A 17510-nucleotide genomic window follows, 5' to 3' on the forward strand; every position below is an offset into this window, starting at 1 on the left:
CTGAGAAATGCCCAAATCCCAAATTTTATGTAATTCGGATCATTATTTTGGGAGATACGGCTTAACGAACTTTTGACTAATTAGCATGACCTGCTATGTTTGGACAATCATATCTCCAAAAGTAAAACACCTACAAAGATAATACTTACATCATTTTGAAGCTCTTGACATGGCCCACATTTGATAACATAAAATAAAAAAATTTCCACGCACCACCGAAAAAATACGCAAAAATTTGACCTTTGACCTTGATTTGCGAAAATGCGTATTTTTCAAAATGCGTAATTTTTTTATAAATGCAAGTTTAAGATGTAAGCAACAATATTCTGAAAAATTGTGAAGGGCACTCTTACAGTTTTTTTTTAATGATTTTTTTAACATTGGCTAACAAGGCCAAAACCATAAAAACGCATTGTACATGTACATACATGTATGTACATGTACATGTACAGTATTATGTGTAGTTATGTGTACATGATACATGTACATTAGAAATTCAACATGTTCAAAGATAATCATTCACATTTTGAGTTTCACATTTTGATGTTAGTACGAACACAAACTGAATGCACTCCACTAGATCCGGCAAGGATGCACTGCTTCAGCCCAAGTTCAGCAAATTTTCAGCAAAACTTTCAGGAGGATTGTTTCCTTGAAAAGTTCAAACACTTCTTTCAGATTACAAAGAACAAGATGTTTCTGGAGATGTGGCTTCTCACCATCAACAGTAACCGACACAATTTAAAGTCTTTCATCCATGGCATTTGTCTGCTGACGGACTCGAACAAGTACAAGTCTCTCACAGTTTGCACCATTTTTAATGAAAGAGATTTCCAGCGCTAGGATTTGGAATGGAAAGCATTCCCTGCTCCATTCCCTGCTAATTCACCAGTTTCTTTGCTTTTCTTGGCATGTAGTTTGATGCTCCAAAAATAAACTGCTATTCTTTTGATACTCCAACTCACTGGTAAGACGGTCAATACTTGAACTTTTTCACTTTTCTTGGTCAAGGAATGAAATTTTTGTTTCAACTGACTTATCATCTCACTTTCATCATCACCGATCTGTTTTCCTGGAGCAGTTTCCATTTTCTGCTTAATTGTTGTCTCTATTCTCTTAACTTTGTTTTCCATGTAACTTCCATGAGCTTTCTTATTACTTATGATGGGAGATACACCAATAATTGTCATAGCCTCATTGATAATGTTAATGTCGGTATTTGGCTGCACAAAAACATCCTGATGTGCAGATGACATTGATGGTGCCTGAACTTCTGGATCACTGCTAGAACTTTCAGTTGTTGAGAGTATTTTCTCAGGCGACAATTCAGATATCTTCTTGCAATAGCCGGTGCATAAACTGTGCTCGAGTGAATTGAAGACTTGGATGCTCCAATATAAACCTTTCTGATACCTGCTCTAAGCCTGCTTTTTTTCTTGTTGTGTGATTTAAATGGGTCACAACACATTTTTCTCTATTATCCATCCTCCAGGGAATCGACTTTTAAAGCACTAAATGTGAATACTCTGTACACTGTACATGTACAGTGTACAGAGTATTCACATTGTATTGTATAACATGTATACAGTATGTCTGATACACAGTGTCTCCTATATTAAATCAAGGGGATGAAATGAATTAGCTCATTAAGTCATGTCATGAAACAGACTTTTGGACTCCACATTATAACCAGGGTGACATGGTTTTTAATGTGCGTGTACACACTACCACACAATACTCTGTACACTGTGTACATTGTGTATGTTGTACAATGCGTTTTTATGGTTTTGGCCTTGATAGCCAATGTTAAAAAAATCATAACAAAAAAACTGTAAGAGTGCCCATCACATTTTTTCAGAATATTGTTGCTTACATCTTAAAATTGCATTTAAAAAAAAATTACGCATTTTGAAAAATACGCATTTTCGCAAATCAAGGTCAAAGGTCAAATTTTTGCGTATTTTTTCGGTGGTGCGTGGAAATTTTTTTATTTTATGTTATCAAATGTGGGCCATGTCAAGAGCTTCAAAATGATGTAAATATTATCTCTGTAGGTGTTTTACTTTTGGAGATATGATTGTCCAAACATAGCAGGTCATGCTAATTAGTCAAAAGTTCGTTAAGCCGTATCTCCCAAAATAATGATCCGAATTACATAAAATTTGGGATTTGGGCGTTTCTCAGGGAGTCCAATCAGCACACCGAATTTCATATAAATCCGTGAGGGTCAGGTCCAAAAGCATGTTGAATTGACACGGAATGACCCTATGGGAAAATTAACATCAAACTCGAGCTCTTATCTTCTTCCATGACTTTCAGAGAAGCAATTCAGTTGCAATATGAATAATAATAAAAATACTTCTGGTATAAAGTTGTTAGATTTCTGTAGTTTTTAGACACATGAAAAAAAAACACACAAAGCATTAAAATAAATTCATCACAATATAACTTGTCAGTAATTCAGTGGTGATTTGTATTGCGATATCATACTTGAACGACGATTGGCTTGCATTTGAAGATCAATCTTAGCTCTTTGTGAAACTGGCCCCATATGGACAAGCATGCTGAGATGTGAAATTATCAGATAATTGTAAACTGAACTATTTGCCACAGGTGAAGTGTTGTCAGAAACTCGGACAAACGAGTCACCCACAGATATGGAAGACAAAGTGGTGAGTTCTCAATTAAACTTTGAGTGTTTTGGTTTGGGTTAGCGGCTTTGGCTACAGTTGGATCGCCATGGTAACATGTGTTGAAGCATAGGCTGCCCTTAGCAACAGCCCTAGTAACAGCCACAGACACCAAATTGGACAGGGTCTTTTTTATTCACCAACTCAATAGTGCTAAGCAGAAAAAGGCTGCCTTGCAGTGTTGTATCAAATATTTCAGATGTCAAGTCTCTCTGAGTGCTATGGTGGCCAAGTAGTACTCAAGTGTGAGTACTTTAGTCTATCGAGTATGAGTACAAGTATTAGAGTACTTTTAAGTTAAGTACCAAGAACTGCCCAGTGTTAGGGTGGCTGACAGGCTGAGTAGTATTTGTGTACAAGTACTTGGTCCATCAAGTATCCAAGTACTTTTCAGTTGAGTATCAAGTCTCGGCGAGTACTTGGGTGGCTGAGTATGAGTGTTCAAGTACTTTTCAATTGAGTATCAATTACTGTTGAGTACTTGAGTGGTCGAGTAGTACTCTATATAGACCATCAATATATAAGTGCTTTAGTACTATTCAGTTAAGTATCAAGTACTGCCGAGTACTAGAGAGGACGAGTAGCATTAATTTTTTTTGTGTACAAGTACTTCGGCCATCAAGGATTCAAGTTTAGTTTAGTATCAAGTACTACCGAGGCGGCTGAGTAGTATCGAGTACAAACACTTGGGCCATTAAGTATGAGTGTCCGAGTATCGAGTTTTCTGAAACCCGAGTTCTGAGTTCATCAGTAGAGAACCATTTTTCACAGATTTCTTAAATTATGCATAATTATGTTGGGGTACATCAAGTGAAAAACTGGTCATTGACCATTACCACAGGTGTACCGTGCCTATTAACATGATTTTGAATTTTTAATAATTTGTTTCCATACAGCAAGATCACATCGATCTGATTCAGGACAAATTGGAGCAAACCAGGTTCGAACCACTAGAGTGTGCTACGCCTTCCACCGATAAGAAAATCTTCATTCAAGTCCAGAAACTTATAGAAAAAGACACATTTGTAAGTACCGAACATTAGGACAGCACCCCCCCCCCCCCCGAACAATTTATTAGCTACGCAAAAAAAGTGAGTGGGTACCAAGGCAAATTTCAAGAATCTGTTAAGCAGAAAATACTGTTTTAAACTTCTTTGCTTAGCAAACATTGAGTGGGGCACCTGTCACAACAATGTAAGCTTAGTTTTGCCTGGTAACCTGTTTCTTGTTAAGCAATATTTTCCTTTGCTTAGAATTTGTTTGTGCTGACAGACTTTATGAAATTGTGCCCAGTTACAATGATGTAAACTTAATTTTGCCCGGTAACCTGTTTCTTGTTAAGCAATACTTTCCTTTGCTTGGAATTTGTTTGTGCTGACAGACTTTATGAAATTGTGCCCAGTTACAATGATGTAAACGTCATGGAATGTTGGCTAGAAACCTATTCTGCTCAGCAATGTTTGTCTTTGCTAAGCAAATTATTTGTGTGCTTACAAGTTGTTTGAAACTGGACCCAGTGCTCACTTTCGTAGAGCTGTTTAAACAGAAAGTAAATGCTTAAAAATGTTTTGCTAAGCAAAGGTAAGCAGGATACAAATGGTACATGTAATTTTGTGCTTAAAGGTATTGGACACTATTGGTAATTACTCAAAATAATGATTAGCATAAAACCTTACTTCGTAACGTGTAACAGGAAGCTGTTGATAGTATAAAACATTGTAAGAAACGGCTCCTCTGAAGTAACGTAGTTTTTGAGAAAGAAGTATTTTCCACGAATTTGATTTAAAAACATCAGATTTAGAATTTGAGGTCTCGATCATCTGAAAGCACACAATTTCGTGTGAGGACCAATTGAGCTCAAACTTTCACAAGTTTGTTGTTTTATGCGTATGTTCAGTTACGATAAGTGAGATACTGGTCTTTAAAAATAACCAATAGTGTCTAGTGTCTTTGAAGCAGCTCAGTGAAATTGACCCCAGGACCTGCGGTATGCATACTATGACCAGTCGTAAATAAAGCCAGGAGTTGCGTTTTCTTATTCTAAGACCTTCTTCGTCTTCTTGGTGTGTGTCTAGGGATTGAAGCCGCTGGTGTTTGGCCAGACAGAGGGCGCCCCAAGCGTCACCTTAGTATCAGAGGGGGCAGAGTGTGTTGTCATATCCAAGAGGTTCTTCCTACATCATCTCAGTGAAAAACACAGAAAATCCCTCGGCAAAACGGTACGTTATACTAAAGTAAAAGAGAGAAAATTACACTCTCATGTCCGAGTGGTGTCAGTTTCGCTCTTTTGAGAGTGAAAGTCAATCTGTGTCACTCTTTTTGAGTGAAATTGGAATGAACTTTTTTTCTGATCAAGTTAAAAGTACCTTGTCGCTATATTGCTCTTTGTAAGAGTGGTGTGGCGGACAAAACAAGTGGCCTTTTACTCTATTCACATTAAATCATAATAGCTTAGGTGTGTATTGGGGGGAATTTGAAGTTTTTTTACCCACAAGAAAATTGAGTTACCTCGTACTGTATCGGTTTGTTCACTGCATTTCTGAAGTAATGTGTACTGTTTGTCTGCAGAGACACAAGATTTCCCATGCTTTCAAAGTAAAAAAAAAATAAAAAAAAACTGAAGAAAAAATGTTGTCAGTACCAAGGCATAAGTAAACATTTCTCTTAAAATGGAGTGTGGTTTAACTGTTCTTTACCAGCTGATGTAGCTCCACCAATAATTTTTTATTAATTTTGGTTTTTACCCATACATAACGTCCGTCGATGTCGGTTTTTTCCCATAACCGATATATCGAAAATTTAATATCGAGTATACTCGATATATCGAGTATTTCCCGCGCGCAAGATGGAAGCCTAAAAACAGCACTTGGTATACTCATGGAGGTAGAAAGATATATACCGTAGACTGACAGTTTAATAGGGTTACATTTCAACCTGTTTTTGTCTGATCCCCCGAACTTGTTTGTAGTTCAAACAATTTCAAATTGCGTAGTCCCGCCCCGATTATTTCTGGTTTTACAACAAAGTATGATCGCCGCTACCGCTGGCTTGGCCATTTGGTGAACGCTCACCACAATTCTCGATTCGTGATTGGCCATGATTGGCCGTCTCAAAATGACACAGAGCCTTTGTGAGTTGCGTGACTCGCCGACATTAAGGTGTCAGTTGCCGATGCATTGACGTAGAAGTGTCAATCAAGTTGTCCGACGGGCGCCCGGACTACCTTTACGGTTGAAAATGGTTGAGATAATCATCGAAAAAAAAATCACTAGAAAGTCCCGCAAAACACAGACCTACCTCTCCGCGATCACAATATACAACGCACGCAGCATGCAGTCACATAGTCTCCAATAAAGGCTCGTAGTCTTTTTACTTTGCATTCTATAACAAAGGCAAGAAACATTGAATGCTAGAACGCCCTCTATTGTCGAAATAACGCAGTGCATCACGCGTTACCGCCTTGACCAAAGACTGCACGTGTCTGTGCATGCTTGGGCAAACGGGTTTTCCCCCCGAATTGCAATAACCATACACGCTGGTGTGCACGCTTAAACCGTACAAAAGCATAGTCTTCGCTGGTACGCACGCAATAGCCGCCGACAGCGTGGTCTGTGCTGCGAAGCATAAAGTTCCTCGGAAATGTTAGCTTGTTTACCGAAAACAACACAACGTGTAGGCTTTATTTGACCAAAATGACGCCATTACGATACCTTGGATTGTTAGAAAGATTATTTTACTGTATAACGTAAGATTGTTTTCTTCCTTGTTTTGTTTTGTCTTGTTGATTCGGGGAAGTTTTTGCGGGGTGAATACGCATTGATTTTGATCACATGCGCAATGGGAAGTTGCATCTTAAACAGCCGATGGGGCAGCAGCGGCGGTTTCTTTTGAGGTTTTACCGAGCGCTCGCCGCGGGGTCGTGAACTTCTGCGGCGGGCCGGCGGCTGATGGCGAAAACACAAAGAACAAGCAGACATACTTGGTTGTAAAACGTATTTTATTTAATAGGGCAACTCAAAATGATGAAACTACATAACGACGACGGCTTTTCTAATACTCAAACACAGATTTCTTTTAAATAATCGGACACTCTTTTGGTATTTTCGATATCATTTAGGAACATCGAAATTTTCAAAACATCGAAATTATTTTCGATATATCGAAAATCCGATATTACGATATGATTATAAAAGTGACATCGGCGATTTCGATGTCAAAAAAATATCGAGTTTTTGAGTATTTTCGATATATCGACGGACGTTACCCATACACCGATGTGTGTTAGCACTGTATACTCAGTACTTTCCAGAGTCCTGTAAAAAAAATATCACAGGCATGTTACTCGGGTGGGATTCGAACCCACGACCATTGCAATTCTAGAGCAGTGTCTTACCAACTAGACTACCGAGGTTGCCCGGCAGCTAAAGGCAGTTTGAATTCTATATTTTTCTTCTTTCTGTTTAACTGCACTGTAAGTTATTAATGCACTTGCTTTCATGTCTTGTCATTTGCGAGCCAACGCATGCATGGATGCAGTACGATTTTGCTCATGTAATTAAGTCAGTACTTCATGGGAGAGTTTTTCCTAGGAAGAAGAAAAAGAAGAAAAAGTCTCTTTAGTTACAAAGGAAAACTAACAATCATTACATAATGTGTATAATTTCAGTTACGACCCTACCCCTCAGATGAAAAACTACAGGAGCAGTTACAAGAACAAACCGACTGGGATGAGTTTAAGTGTCACATGATGCAGAGATTGATCGATAAACATGGCAAGAAATCACCGCAAACAGAAAAGTTCACTTTGTGAATTGTGGGAAACTTCCCCCTTTCGATTGAGGGAAGCTTTTAGAAATTACTACCAACAAGCTTCAACTTGTGATATGGAAACAAAACCAATGCCAACAATTTCACCTTGACATCGGGAAAAATCATGACTCTACCAAGCTTCATTTTATGACCATATAATTTGGGAGGCTATCATCCTTACTCGCAGTTAAGAGCTGAATTGCGAAGGACGCAGCTACAACGTGTTCGAGAAGCACGTATGCAAGGGCGCCTTGGTAGCCAGCCACATCAACCCATTATGACCACGGAGCACACCAGTCTACTACTACTTTTTGACTGCGAAGAAATCACTTTCAAAACTTGCTTATTATGAACGGGAAAAGGCCTTAGTTTTTAAATACAGGATTTCTACAGAGAAAACTAAAACTCAGATCTTACCAAAAACACTTTGAAAAAAATGGTAACTGTCATATCAACTCAAAGAGGGCGCTGTTGCAATTACTGATGGGTTATTTGGTAAAAGACAAATTTAAAACAATATTCAACAGATAATTTGTAACATCAACTATTTGGTTACTTTGTACCTTGTTGACAGACCACAAGACCAACATGGCTGTCCAAATCAGAAAAATGGTCGTAGATCAATAGACCTAGGTAGTACCTTGTATACCTCATGGCAATGATAGTACTTTTCTTATAACATAATAGGGCCAGACTATGTTTTAACCTTGCAGCCTCGTTTTGGTTAAATTGTTTTCTTAAAAGATTAAACAAAAAACAAGATGGCAGTTGAAAAAAAGACACGATAAATAATTGATACGCTGAAATTAATAGTCACAATGGTGACAATCAAATGCTGCAAATAAACTCTGTGATCTGACATTTTAATGTTCAAAAATATCATAATAAAATATAAAGTTTATAATTAAGAGTTGTTCGTTTTGTCATAAATTAAATAACATATTGCACTGAATATTTTATGTACAATAATAAAAACTATATACAATGGAATGATGGACGATGTTTTTTTTCCTCAAAAACTTTAAAATGTAGTCTACAACAAGTTGAATTCTACTTTCTTAAATACTGATTATTAAAACTTTTAGAATATACAATAGCGAGGAATCTGAGACTGTTAGGGAAGATCTAGCTCTCTGAAATTGTAAAAATTTCTGGAAGAACTTCTTGCTAAGCACTGAACGGTACTGCTTAGCAGGAGCAGATTACCACACAAAATGACATTAAGTTTACATTGTTGTGGCTGGTGCCCCACTCAATTTTTGCTAAGCAATAAATTTGTCAAGCAGAATTTTCTGTTTATAACAGCTTTATAAAATTGGCCCAGTAAGGAAGGTTAAAAGAGTTATGTAGATGAACTAATGGGAACACACTACCAAGTGACGCGGCCCAGAAACAGCATTTTTAGTCTTTGGGAAAATGGCGCAAAAGTTCACACAACCAATATTTTGTAAATGCACATCTGCAATGCTACTTTGCTTGGATTTGAAAAGACAAACTTTGGCTGAAAAGGCCACAGTTATAAAAGCAGTCTCGCAAGACAACTTTCAAATGTGTTCACAATAGCCCAACAATTTTTTCCCAATTAAAATACTTAAGTAAGAAACTTATAGGAGGATCAAGTGTACCTCAGAATTAGATTTTGAGGTCTCGAAAACAAGCATTTGAAAGCACACAACTTCGTGTGATAAGGGTGTTTTTTCTTTCGAACATACCTTGCAAGAAAATATGTTTAAGCGCCTCAAGCATCACTGAGTGACAGATATGCCACCTCCAAGAAGCCACTATTATTTTTATTATCATCATCATCATAGCCGTCCTCCTGAGGTAGGTCCCGGAGATGGCTTCCCAACAGGAGATGGCTTCCCAACAGGAGATGGCTTCCCAACAGGAGACGGCTTCCTAACAGGAGATGGCTTCCCAACAGGAGATGGCTTCCCAACAGGAGATGGCTTCCCAACAGGAGATGGCTTCCCAACAGGAGATGGATTCCCAACAGGAGATGGCTTCCCAACAGGAGACGGCTTCCCAACAGGAGATGGCTTCCCAACAGATGGCTTCCCAACAGGAGATGGATTCCCAACAGGAGATGCTTCCCAACAGGAGATGGCTTCCCAACAGGAGATGGCTTCCCAACAGGAGATGCTTCCCAACAGGAGATGGCTTCCCAACAGGAGATGGCTTCCTAGTTGTTTTTATTATCATCATCATAATCTCAATGTCTTGGCTTTGGATCTATCCTTTAATAGACTAGCCACAGCCTCATGTTTGTAGTTGGTCCAGTTGGAATGGTTCTGCAGGTTATGTTGAAGAAGCTCCGGTGGAGGGTAGGGTTTGACCAGCTTACGGATGTGGCGTTTGACATGCTCGGTGCAGTATTTGGCAAAGAAATCCTTCTGCACCATGATGCACTCTGCACCTCTGCTCACCTATAAAGGAACAAACAGTGTGTTTATAAAGATGTAAAACATGACTGTAAATCAATTGATACATACGCTTTAAAGACACTGGACACCTTTGGCAATTGCCAAAGACCAGTTTTCTCACTTGGTGAACCCCATGCATCAAATAATAAAAATTTGAGCTCAATCGGTCGTTCAAATTAATAGTGAAAAAAAAAAAAAACAATGCACCCTTGTCACACAAAATGGTGTGCTTTCAGATGCTTGATTTTGAGACCTCAAATTCTCAATAAGTCATCAAAGTTGCAAGAGACCAATAAAGGAAGAAAAACCAATGTTGCACAAATTTGTGTGCTCTCAGATGCATAAAAAAGGTTTAAGACTATTTAAGTGAGAAATTACCTCTTTCGCAAAAACTTCAGAGGGAGCCGTTTCTCACAATGTTTTACACTATCAACAGCTCTCAAATATATCAGACCTGAAGCCTTTTATTGGGCATCTGAAAGCACACAAATTGTGTTTTTTGTTTCGCTTATCTCTTGCTACTCCATTGACCAATTGAGTCTAAATTTTCACAGGTTTGTTATATTATGCATAATTATGTTGATAAACACCAAGTGAGAGTACTGGGCCCAATGTCATGGCTCTGCTTACCGCCGAATTTCTGCGCCTACGATCGTGATTCCCCGCTTACGTGCAAGCGCCGAATTTCTGTGCTAGCCTTGTAAGTGTAGAATGCCTAGTAACGTGGAGTACGCACACGCAGAAGCCCAAATTCGCCGCTTACCCATTAAATACGCTTGCGGTAAGCACAGAATTCCCTGCTTCCATAAGCGCCGATTCTGTGCTTACGGTAAGCAAAGCCATGAAATTGGGCCCAGGTCTGTGACAATTATCAAAGGTGTTCAGTGCCTTTGAAGCGCTTTTGGAAAACCTACTATCAATATTATACATTAAACTACCACTCTACCTTCAAAATATCATATCAATATTTGACTTACCAAGTTAACACTTGATTGTTCATGATCAATACCAAGATCAAGGCTTAGCGTTGAGAGACCCTGGTAGGAAATAAGCACAAATCAGTAAGTCAATAAAGTGAACCTCGAAAATACACATCCATAATTTTTTTCTACAGTAGGCCTGATCTGATTGAATACTATTATACGAAAAATGTTGACTAAAATTTTTATACGGCATGTTTGAATAAGAATGTTATATCGAAATATAATTTACACTACAAATCTGAAAACATTTTAAACAATAATTATTTAAATGAGTTAGGCCTACACAAAATATGTCAGTGGCAAAACACAAGACCTAATTGTAAAAACAATTATAAAGCAATTGTATATGAGTAAAAATCAAAACTAATAATTGTAAGTTATAACCAGTTATGTCAAAATATATCATCATAGGCCAACAAATCAAAGATATATTTGTCTTAAAAGCAAACTTGAATCCTCAATTTTGATTAGTCAATCCATAGGGACAAGAGTGTGATATTAATAAATATTGCAATGTACAAAAATCAAGCAATATATAAAAATGCAGTAATATACACAAATTCAGTAACATTAAAAAATCAAGCAATATACAAAAATCCAGAAATGGGTCATTCCACCAAGTTGGGACACAGTTTGATTTTTGTACAATATTTGTCCATAAGAAATCATTTATTTGACCCAATTATTTCATGTAACATTCTCCTTTGAGTGAAAATGTTTGATGAAGTATAAATTGTTTTAACGCATTTTAATGGAAATTATTATGAAAAATGTGTGATTTGGATGTAACACGGAAACCGTGTCCATGTTACATCCAGAAGTTTATTTTTCAAATTTTTCCACACTCAAATACATTATTGTGCAAATTCACTTCGTGCATTAATTACAAGTAACAAATTGTACCAGGCAAAAAAGTTGTTGTGATAGTCAGTGATTAAATACCGCAGAAATGGGGCAGGACTAAAATCATGCACAAGTCATACAAATGTCACAGAGTGTCCCCCAACTTGGTGGAATGACCCAAATACAAAAATCCAGTAATATACAAAAATGCAGTAATAAACAATAATCCAGCAAAATACAAAAATACAGCAATATTTAAAAAGTCCCGCATTATACACAAATCCAGCAACACATAATATACAGAAATCCAGTAATGTACAAAAATCCAGCAATGTATACAAAAATCCAGCAATTATGCACAAAATCATCCACAAAAACAAAAACCCAGCAATATACATTTATAAATCCAGCAAGATACACAACATCCAGTAATCTACCAGATCCAGCTACACAAATCAGAGCCAGCAACATAAACAAATCCAACATATACAAAAAGCTTGCAATATAGAAAGTAAAAAAACCTCAAAACAGTGAATACAAAACTGAGATGTACTGCTGAAAAGAAATGGTCCATAAATTCAAAGTTTGTTAATAATGGCAATGCCTTGTCCAAAACCAATGAGTTCATTGCAATTGCACAAATAGTTTGTAAGAAGAAGCTAACATTGCTAGGAGAGGCTTGAGGTAACACCATGTGAATATCTCTTTTTGAGCAGTGTTGGTTAAGAAAAGAACCGGTGGTTAGTGACTTGTGAGTTGTTAACCACCGGTTCTTTTAAGAACCACCAATACTCAAAAAGAGACATTCACATGGTGAAGTTGGAGAGGTAGTGCTTTCTGCTCTACCAGTCAGGGTTCAGATTGATAATACCCAAGCATCTGAATAGACTGTAAAGGGGGTAACCCTGTTTCAGTCGCAGGAGTAGGTCGCAACGGCCCTGGAAAAGGAGTTGATTGTAGCACACACCTTGAAGTTGCCTTCAGGCCTTGTGTGTCTGGCGACTTGCGTACAATTTTTTTTAAATGGTGTTACAGCAAACCTCTCTTGAATATACTTCCACCATGCAAAGCTTCAAATCCTATTCAAGATAATGTTTATAACTTACAAAGACATCTTTGGGTAGAAGAAGTTCAAGTTGTACAAAGACTGAGCTTTCTTTCTTATCAGATGATGACGAGGAATCGCTGCCGGTTGTATTGCTTTCTGTTACTGTGACTTGCGGAATGAACGACTGCAATGTTAACAGCAACAACAACAACAACAACATTGTCAATGTTACATTTTGAATTGGGGATTAAATGCAGTGGACACTATTGGTAGCTACTCAAAAGAATTATTGGCATAAAACCTTACTTGGTAAAGAGAAATGGGGAGAGGTTGATAGTATAAATCATTGTGAGAAACGGCTCCCGCTAAAGTGATTTAGTTTTGGAGAAAGAAGTAATTTTCCACGAATTTGATTTCGAGACCTCAGATTTAGAATTTGAGGTCTCGAAATCAAGCATCTGAAAGCACCCAACTTTGTGCGACAAGGGTGTTTTTCCTTTCAATTTTTTTTGCAATTAGGATGACCAATTAAGCCCAAATTTTATACATATATGGGAATACATCAAGTGAGAATGTTGGCTGTTGACAATTACCAAAGGTGTCCGTTCCGGCGAGGGACTTGGGTTCATACTGGATATCCTTCTGAATTTGCTCCTTGAGAAGGACTGCCTAGCAGGTGTGGCACCACGTCTAAAGTCAATGTTGGGTAGACTGAACAGGGCGGGGTCATCGTTGGATGTGTACTGGCTGAAGTTAGATTCTGAGGGCGCTGTTTCTACTGCTGATCGTTGGCGCGTCATGAAAGTATCGGGGAGTGACCGGTTAGAATCCATTTGATCTTGCGACTGTAGGAAAATAAAAAAATTGAAATTCTTTAGTTACTAACTATTATAATCCACAAGGGAAACTGACTAGGTGAATTTGAACTGATTTGGGGTTAAACAAAGACAACTGACTAGAGTGGGACTCGAAGCAACGACCTCATGGATTAACGTTCAGTGCTCTACCAACTGAGCCATCTAGCAATATGTTGGCGGACTCCCTGGCTGCCGCTTCTTAGGTTGTATCGTAATTTGGGTACGATCACTAGCTAAATGGTATTTAACAATTGTATGGCTTCTGACTGGAACCCCGAAAAAAGATATGACAAAATAAGGCTAGATAAGATAAGACTGCCAACATATGGCTAGGTATAGCTCAGTTTGTAGAGTGCCGGCACGTTAATCCGTAGATCATTGGTTTGAGTCCCATTCTAGTCAATTTTTTTTTGTTAAACCCAAATAATCAATTTTTTGTAACAAAGGGTCTATCTCATCACATAAGTACAAGAAAAACAAAAATCAACTTTATATACTTATGTTTGGATATATGGTGATAACTATTATACAGAAATGCAGTCTAATGGTATAAGCTTGGAAATTAATAGTAATTCAATACTCTTTGCCCACCAACATAACAATATTCCACAAAGGTAAATCCAAAATGTACATTCAGACTATAGACACAGTATCTGGGGCTCTGTACGAAGATGCAAATGTCAAATACAAAGAAGCAAATGTCAAAATGTATGAACAAAGATACACAGCCCCAATTACTGGGTCGTCTACATTCAGACAATTATTTACTAAGTTTGCTGCAAGCCCAAGAAAATGCTGTGCTACTTTAGAAAATGTTTATTAGAGCTATAACTTTTTCTATTACCAAATGAAAACTAAAACAGATAGATAACAATATTTACCGAATAGTTACTGTCGAACTCTAAGCTTTGTGAGGTGTGGACTGGAGACATAGTGGGCAGCGCTAGGAACTGTAAATGGGACGCTACTGCACTGTTATTCCGTACCCTTGTCGTCATTGGTCGCTTTGACGACGACGTTGCTGCCAAATCAGGAGCTGTAAGTGTCAAAGGTCAAATTGAGAAAATATATAAGTACAAAACAAAACTGAAAACATGTGGAATACACAGGTTTGGCAAACTAGTCAAGGTGCCTGCACAGTAAACATAACTGATACTTTGTATAATCAATAAAGTACAGCGATATAACATAAAAGTACCGGTACAGCAATATAACGCAATAATAAAGCATTAAAGTGCCATAAAAAAATATGAGGAATCAGTGAATATGAGCCACTGTATGTAACAGATGATCATTTCCTTTTTTTTTCCAGTGGAAAGAAACTGGACATATCAAATTAATAGACATCATATTTGCAAATTATTCAGGTGGTCCATAAGGTTGTACCTGCTTAGCTTTTAGGTTAACCCTAACCCAGGCCCTAGAGCATGTCAACATGATTAAGGCGCTGTATAAGTTTTGGTATTATTTTTATTATTTAAAGGCAGTGGACACTAGTGGTAATTATTCAATTAATTATTAGCATAAAACCTTACATGGTAACAGGCATTGGAGAGCTGTTGATAGTATAAAACATTGTGAGAAACAGCTCCCTCTGAAGTAACAGAGTTTTTGAGGGAGAAAGAAGTAATTTTCCATGAATTTGATTTTGAGACCTCAGAGTTAGATTTTGAGATCTCGAAATCAAGCGTCTGAAAGCACACAACTTAATGCGACAATGGCGTTTTTTCTTCATTATTATCTCGCAACTTCGACAACCAATTGAGCTCAAATTTTGACAGGTTTGTTGTTTTATGCATATGTTGAGATACGTGGAAAGTAGGAAAGTGGAAAGACTTGTCTTTGACAGTCACCAATAGTGTCCTAGTGTCTTTAATTATCAATGACTAACCTGAATGATGTCTTGTATGTAGTCTTGGTAGTCGTAGATCATTGGTAGATTCAGAGCGTTGGGTTTTACTTGGTTTGACCGCCTTCAACTGCTTCAACACCTGACATGAACCCTGTCAACAATAATGGAATGGAGTACTCATTAAACATTTTTCCTCTTTTCAGAAAAACTGTTCATTAAAAAATAGGTACACTCATTAAAGGCAGTGGACACTATTGGTAATTACTCAAAGTAATTATTGGCATAAAACCTTTCTTGGTGACGAGTAATTGGGAGAGGTTGATGGTATAAAACATTGTGAAAAACGGCTCCCTCTGAAGTGCCATAGTTTTTGACAAAGAAGTAATTTTCCACGAATTCAGAACTTGAGGTCTCAAAATCAACCGTCTAAACGCACAGAACTTCATGTGACAAGGTTTTTTTTTCTTTCATCATTATCTCGCAACTCTGATGACTGATTGAGCTCAAATTTTCACAGGTTAGTTTTTTTATGTATATGTTGAGATACACCAACTGTGAAGGCTAGTCTTTGACAATTACCAATAGTGTCCACTGCCTTTAAAGCATAAAAACTGACTTTGGTAACGAGCAACACAGAGCTGTTGATAGTATAAAACACTGTGAGAAACGGCTCCCTTTGAGGAAATGTAGTTTTGGAAAAACAGGTAATTTTACACTCAAATATTGAAAATCTTCAGACCTGAAGCCTTTTATAAGGCATCTGAAAGCACACAGGTTTGTGCAACTACGGTGTTTCTTTATTTCATTGGTCTCTTGTAAACTTGATGAATAATTGAGTAAACATTTTTATACATTTTCTATTTTATTTTTATGTTGAGATACACCAAGTGAGAATACTGGTCTTTGATAATTAACAAAAGTGCCCAGGCACTGCAGTGCCTTCAAACATTTTCTTTTTCCCAGAAAAACTTTTATACTTATTAACAAGAATTACACCTATTAAAAAGAAATGTTGTAAATCAGTCTTTTAAACCAACATAAATGCAATAAAACATCAATTTGAAATAATCCAGTCAGTGAAGTAATGGAAGACAGTAAATCATTAATAGATCAAAATGGGAACATATGGCTTGGGCTACTTATTAATAAAGACTCAATTTGTGGAAAAGCTTCATCAATTTCTCTAAAATACTTGAATCTCCAGGACAAATGACAACAAAAATCAAGCATCAAATTCCAAAGTATACACTACTTTCAATTAAGTATACACACAAGTCAAAGCATGAAATTTTATGTGATAAATGTTGTTTCTACTTCAATGGTTGTACTGTCAGAGTCCAATTAGAAAAAAAGAGGAATACAGCACCAAAGTGACTGGTTCTCTAGGTAAAATAACAAGTAAAGATTGAAAGCTATGTATACGGGGTATGTTTAGCAAAAATAACTACTTTTCTAAAGACAACCAAGTACCACATGGAATTTCACACATGATTTTTTCGGTCGTTTGATTCTGTCGATTGATTCTGAAGGGGAACAAAGTTAGTTTGAGCGGGGGGAACTTCATGTTACTTAAATTGGAAATAAATTGGTACTTACAGACTTAACAATGTAGATCCAGTCCGATTTATTGCTGTCTTTTACCACGACTTGCCCACGTCTAAAGTCAACATCAAACCAAATCAAGGATTAGTTTCCATACAATGTTACAAGGTTTCAAGAGAACAATTCATGGAGATCGATTCCAAGGGTTGTCAGTTAGTTCAGTTATTAGTAGTATTGAAACACGGACAATGCAAATTGGGTTTAAATTACAATAGCTCATCAAGTCACATGAAAATACAGTGTAAAAACAAACAAAACACAAGTTCATCATACACAGAGTACTGACAGAAACAAACTTCAATTCAACTTATTCAATAATGAAATTCATTCAGAGAACTTTATTTACAATTTCTGTCATCAATGTATGCCATGTGAGCAACTGTTCCCTTGACCAATAATCTTT

General features: G+C 37.3%; 2 protein-coding genes across 6 annotated transcripts in view; one reads left to right on the forward strand and one right to left on the reverse strand.

Moving 5' to 3' along the window:
• Positions 1–9058, forward strand: part of LOC139936759 (cyclic nucleotide-binding domain-containing protein 2-like) — a 107501-nt gene extending 98443 nt beyond the window's left edge. The window contains exons 12-15 of the mRNA XM_071931683.1: positions 2614–2672; positions 3587–3715; positions 4766–4909; positions 7357–9058. Coding sequence (XP_071787784.1) covers positions 2614–2672; positions 3587–3715; positions 4766–4909; positions 7357–7500 — 476 coding nt within the window. The 3' untranslated portion in view covers positions 7501–9058. The remainder of the gene's footprint in view (positions 1–2613; positions 2673–3586; positions 3716–4765; positions 4910–7356) is intronic.
• Positions 9059–9572: 514 nt separating this feature from the next.
• Positions 9573–17510, reverse strand: part of LOC139936756 (uncharacterized) — a 52098-nt gene continuing 44160 nt past the window's right edge. For 2 of the 5 annotated variants that reach the window (XM_071931669.1, XM_071931668.1), the window contains 7 exons: positions 17102–17162; positions 15545–15656; positions 14535–14689; positions 13390–13641; positions 12855–12980; positions 10900–10959; positions 9686–9925 (listed from right to left, as the gene is read on the reverse strand). In XM_071931669.1, the coding sequence (XP_071787770.1) occupies positions 9704–9925; positions 10900–10959; positions 12855–12980; positions 13390–13641; positions 14535–14689; positions 15545–15656; positions 17102–17162 (988 nt within the window). In that variant the 3' untranslated portion in view covers positions 9686–9703. Of the gene's footprint in view, positions 9926–10899; positions 10960–12854; positions 12981–13389; positions 13642–14534; positions 14690–15544; positions 15657–17101; positions 17163–17510 lie in introns of all 5 variants that reach the window. The other 3 variants (XM_071931670.1, XM_071931672.1, XM_071931673.1) reach the window with 3 other exon arrangements.

Source organism: Asterias amurensis, chromosome 4 (assembly GCF_032118995.1).
Source record: "Asterias amurensis chromosome 4, ASM3211899v1".
Taxonomy (NCBI): Eukaryota; Metazoa; Echinodermata; class Asteroidea; order Forcipulatida; family Asteriidae; genus Asterias; species Asterias amurensis.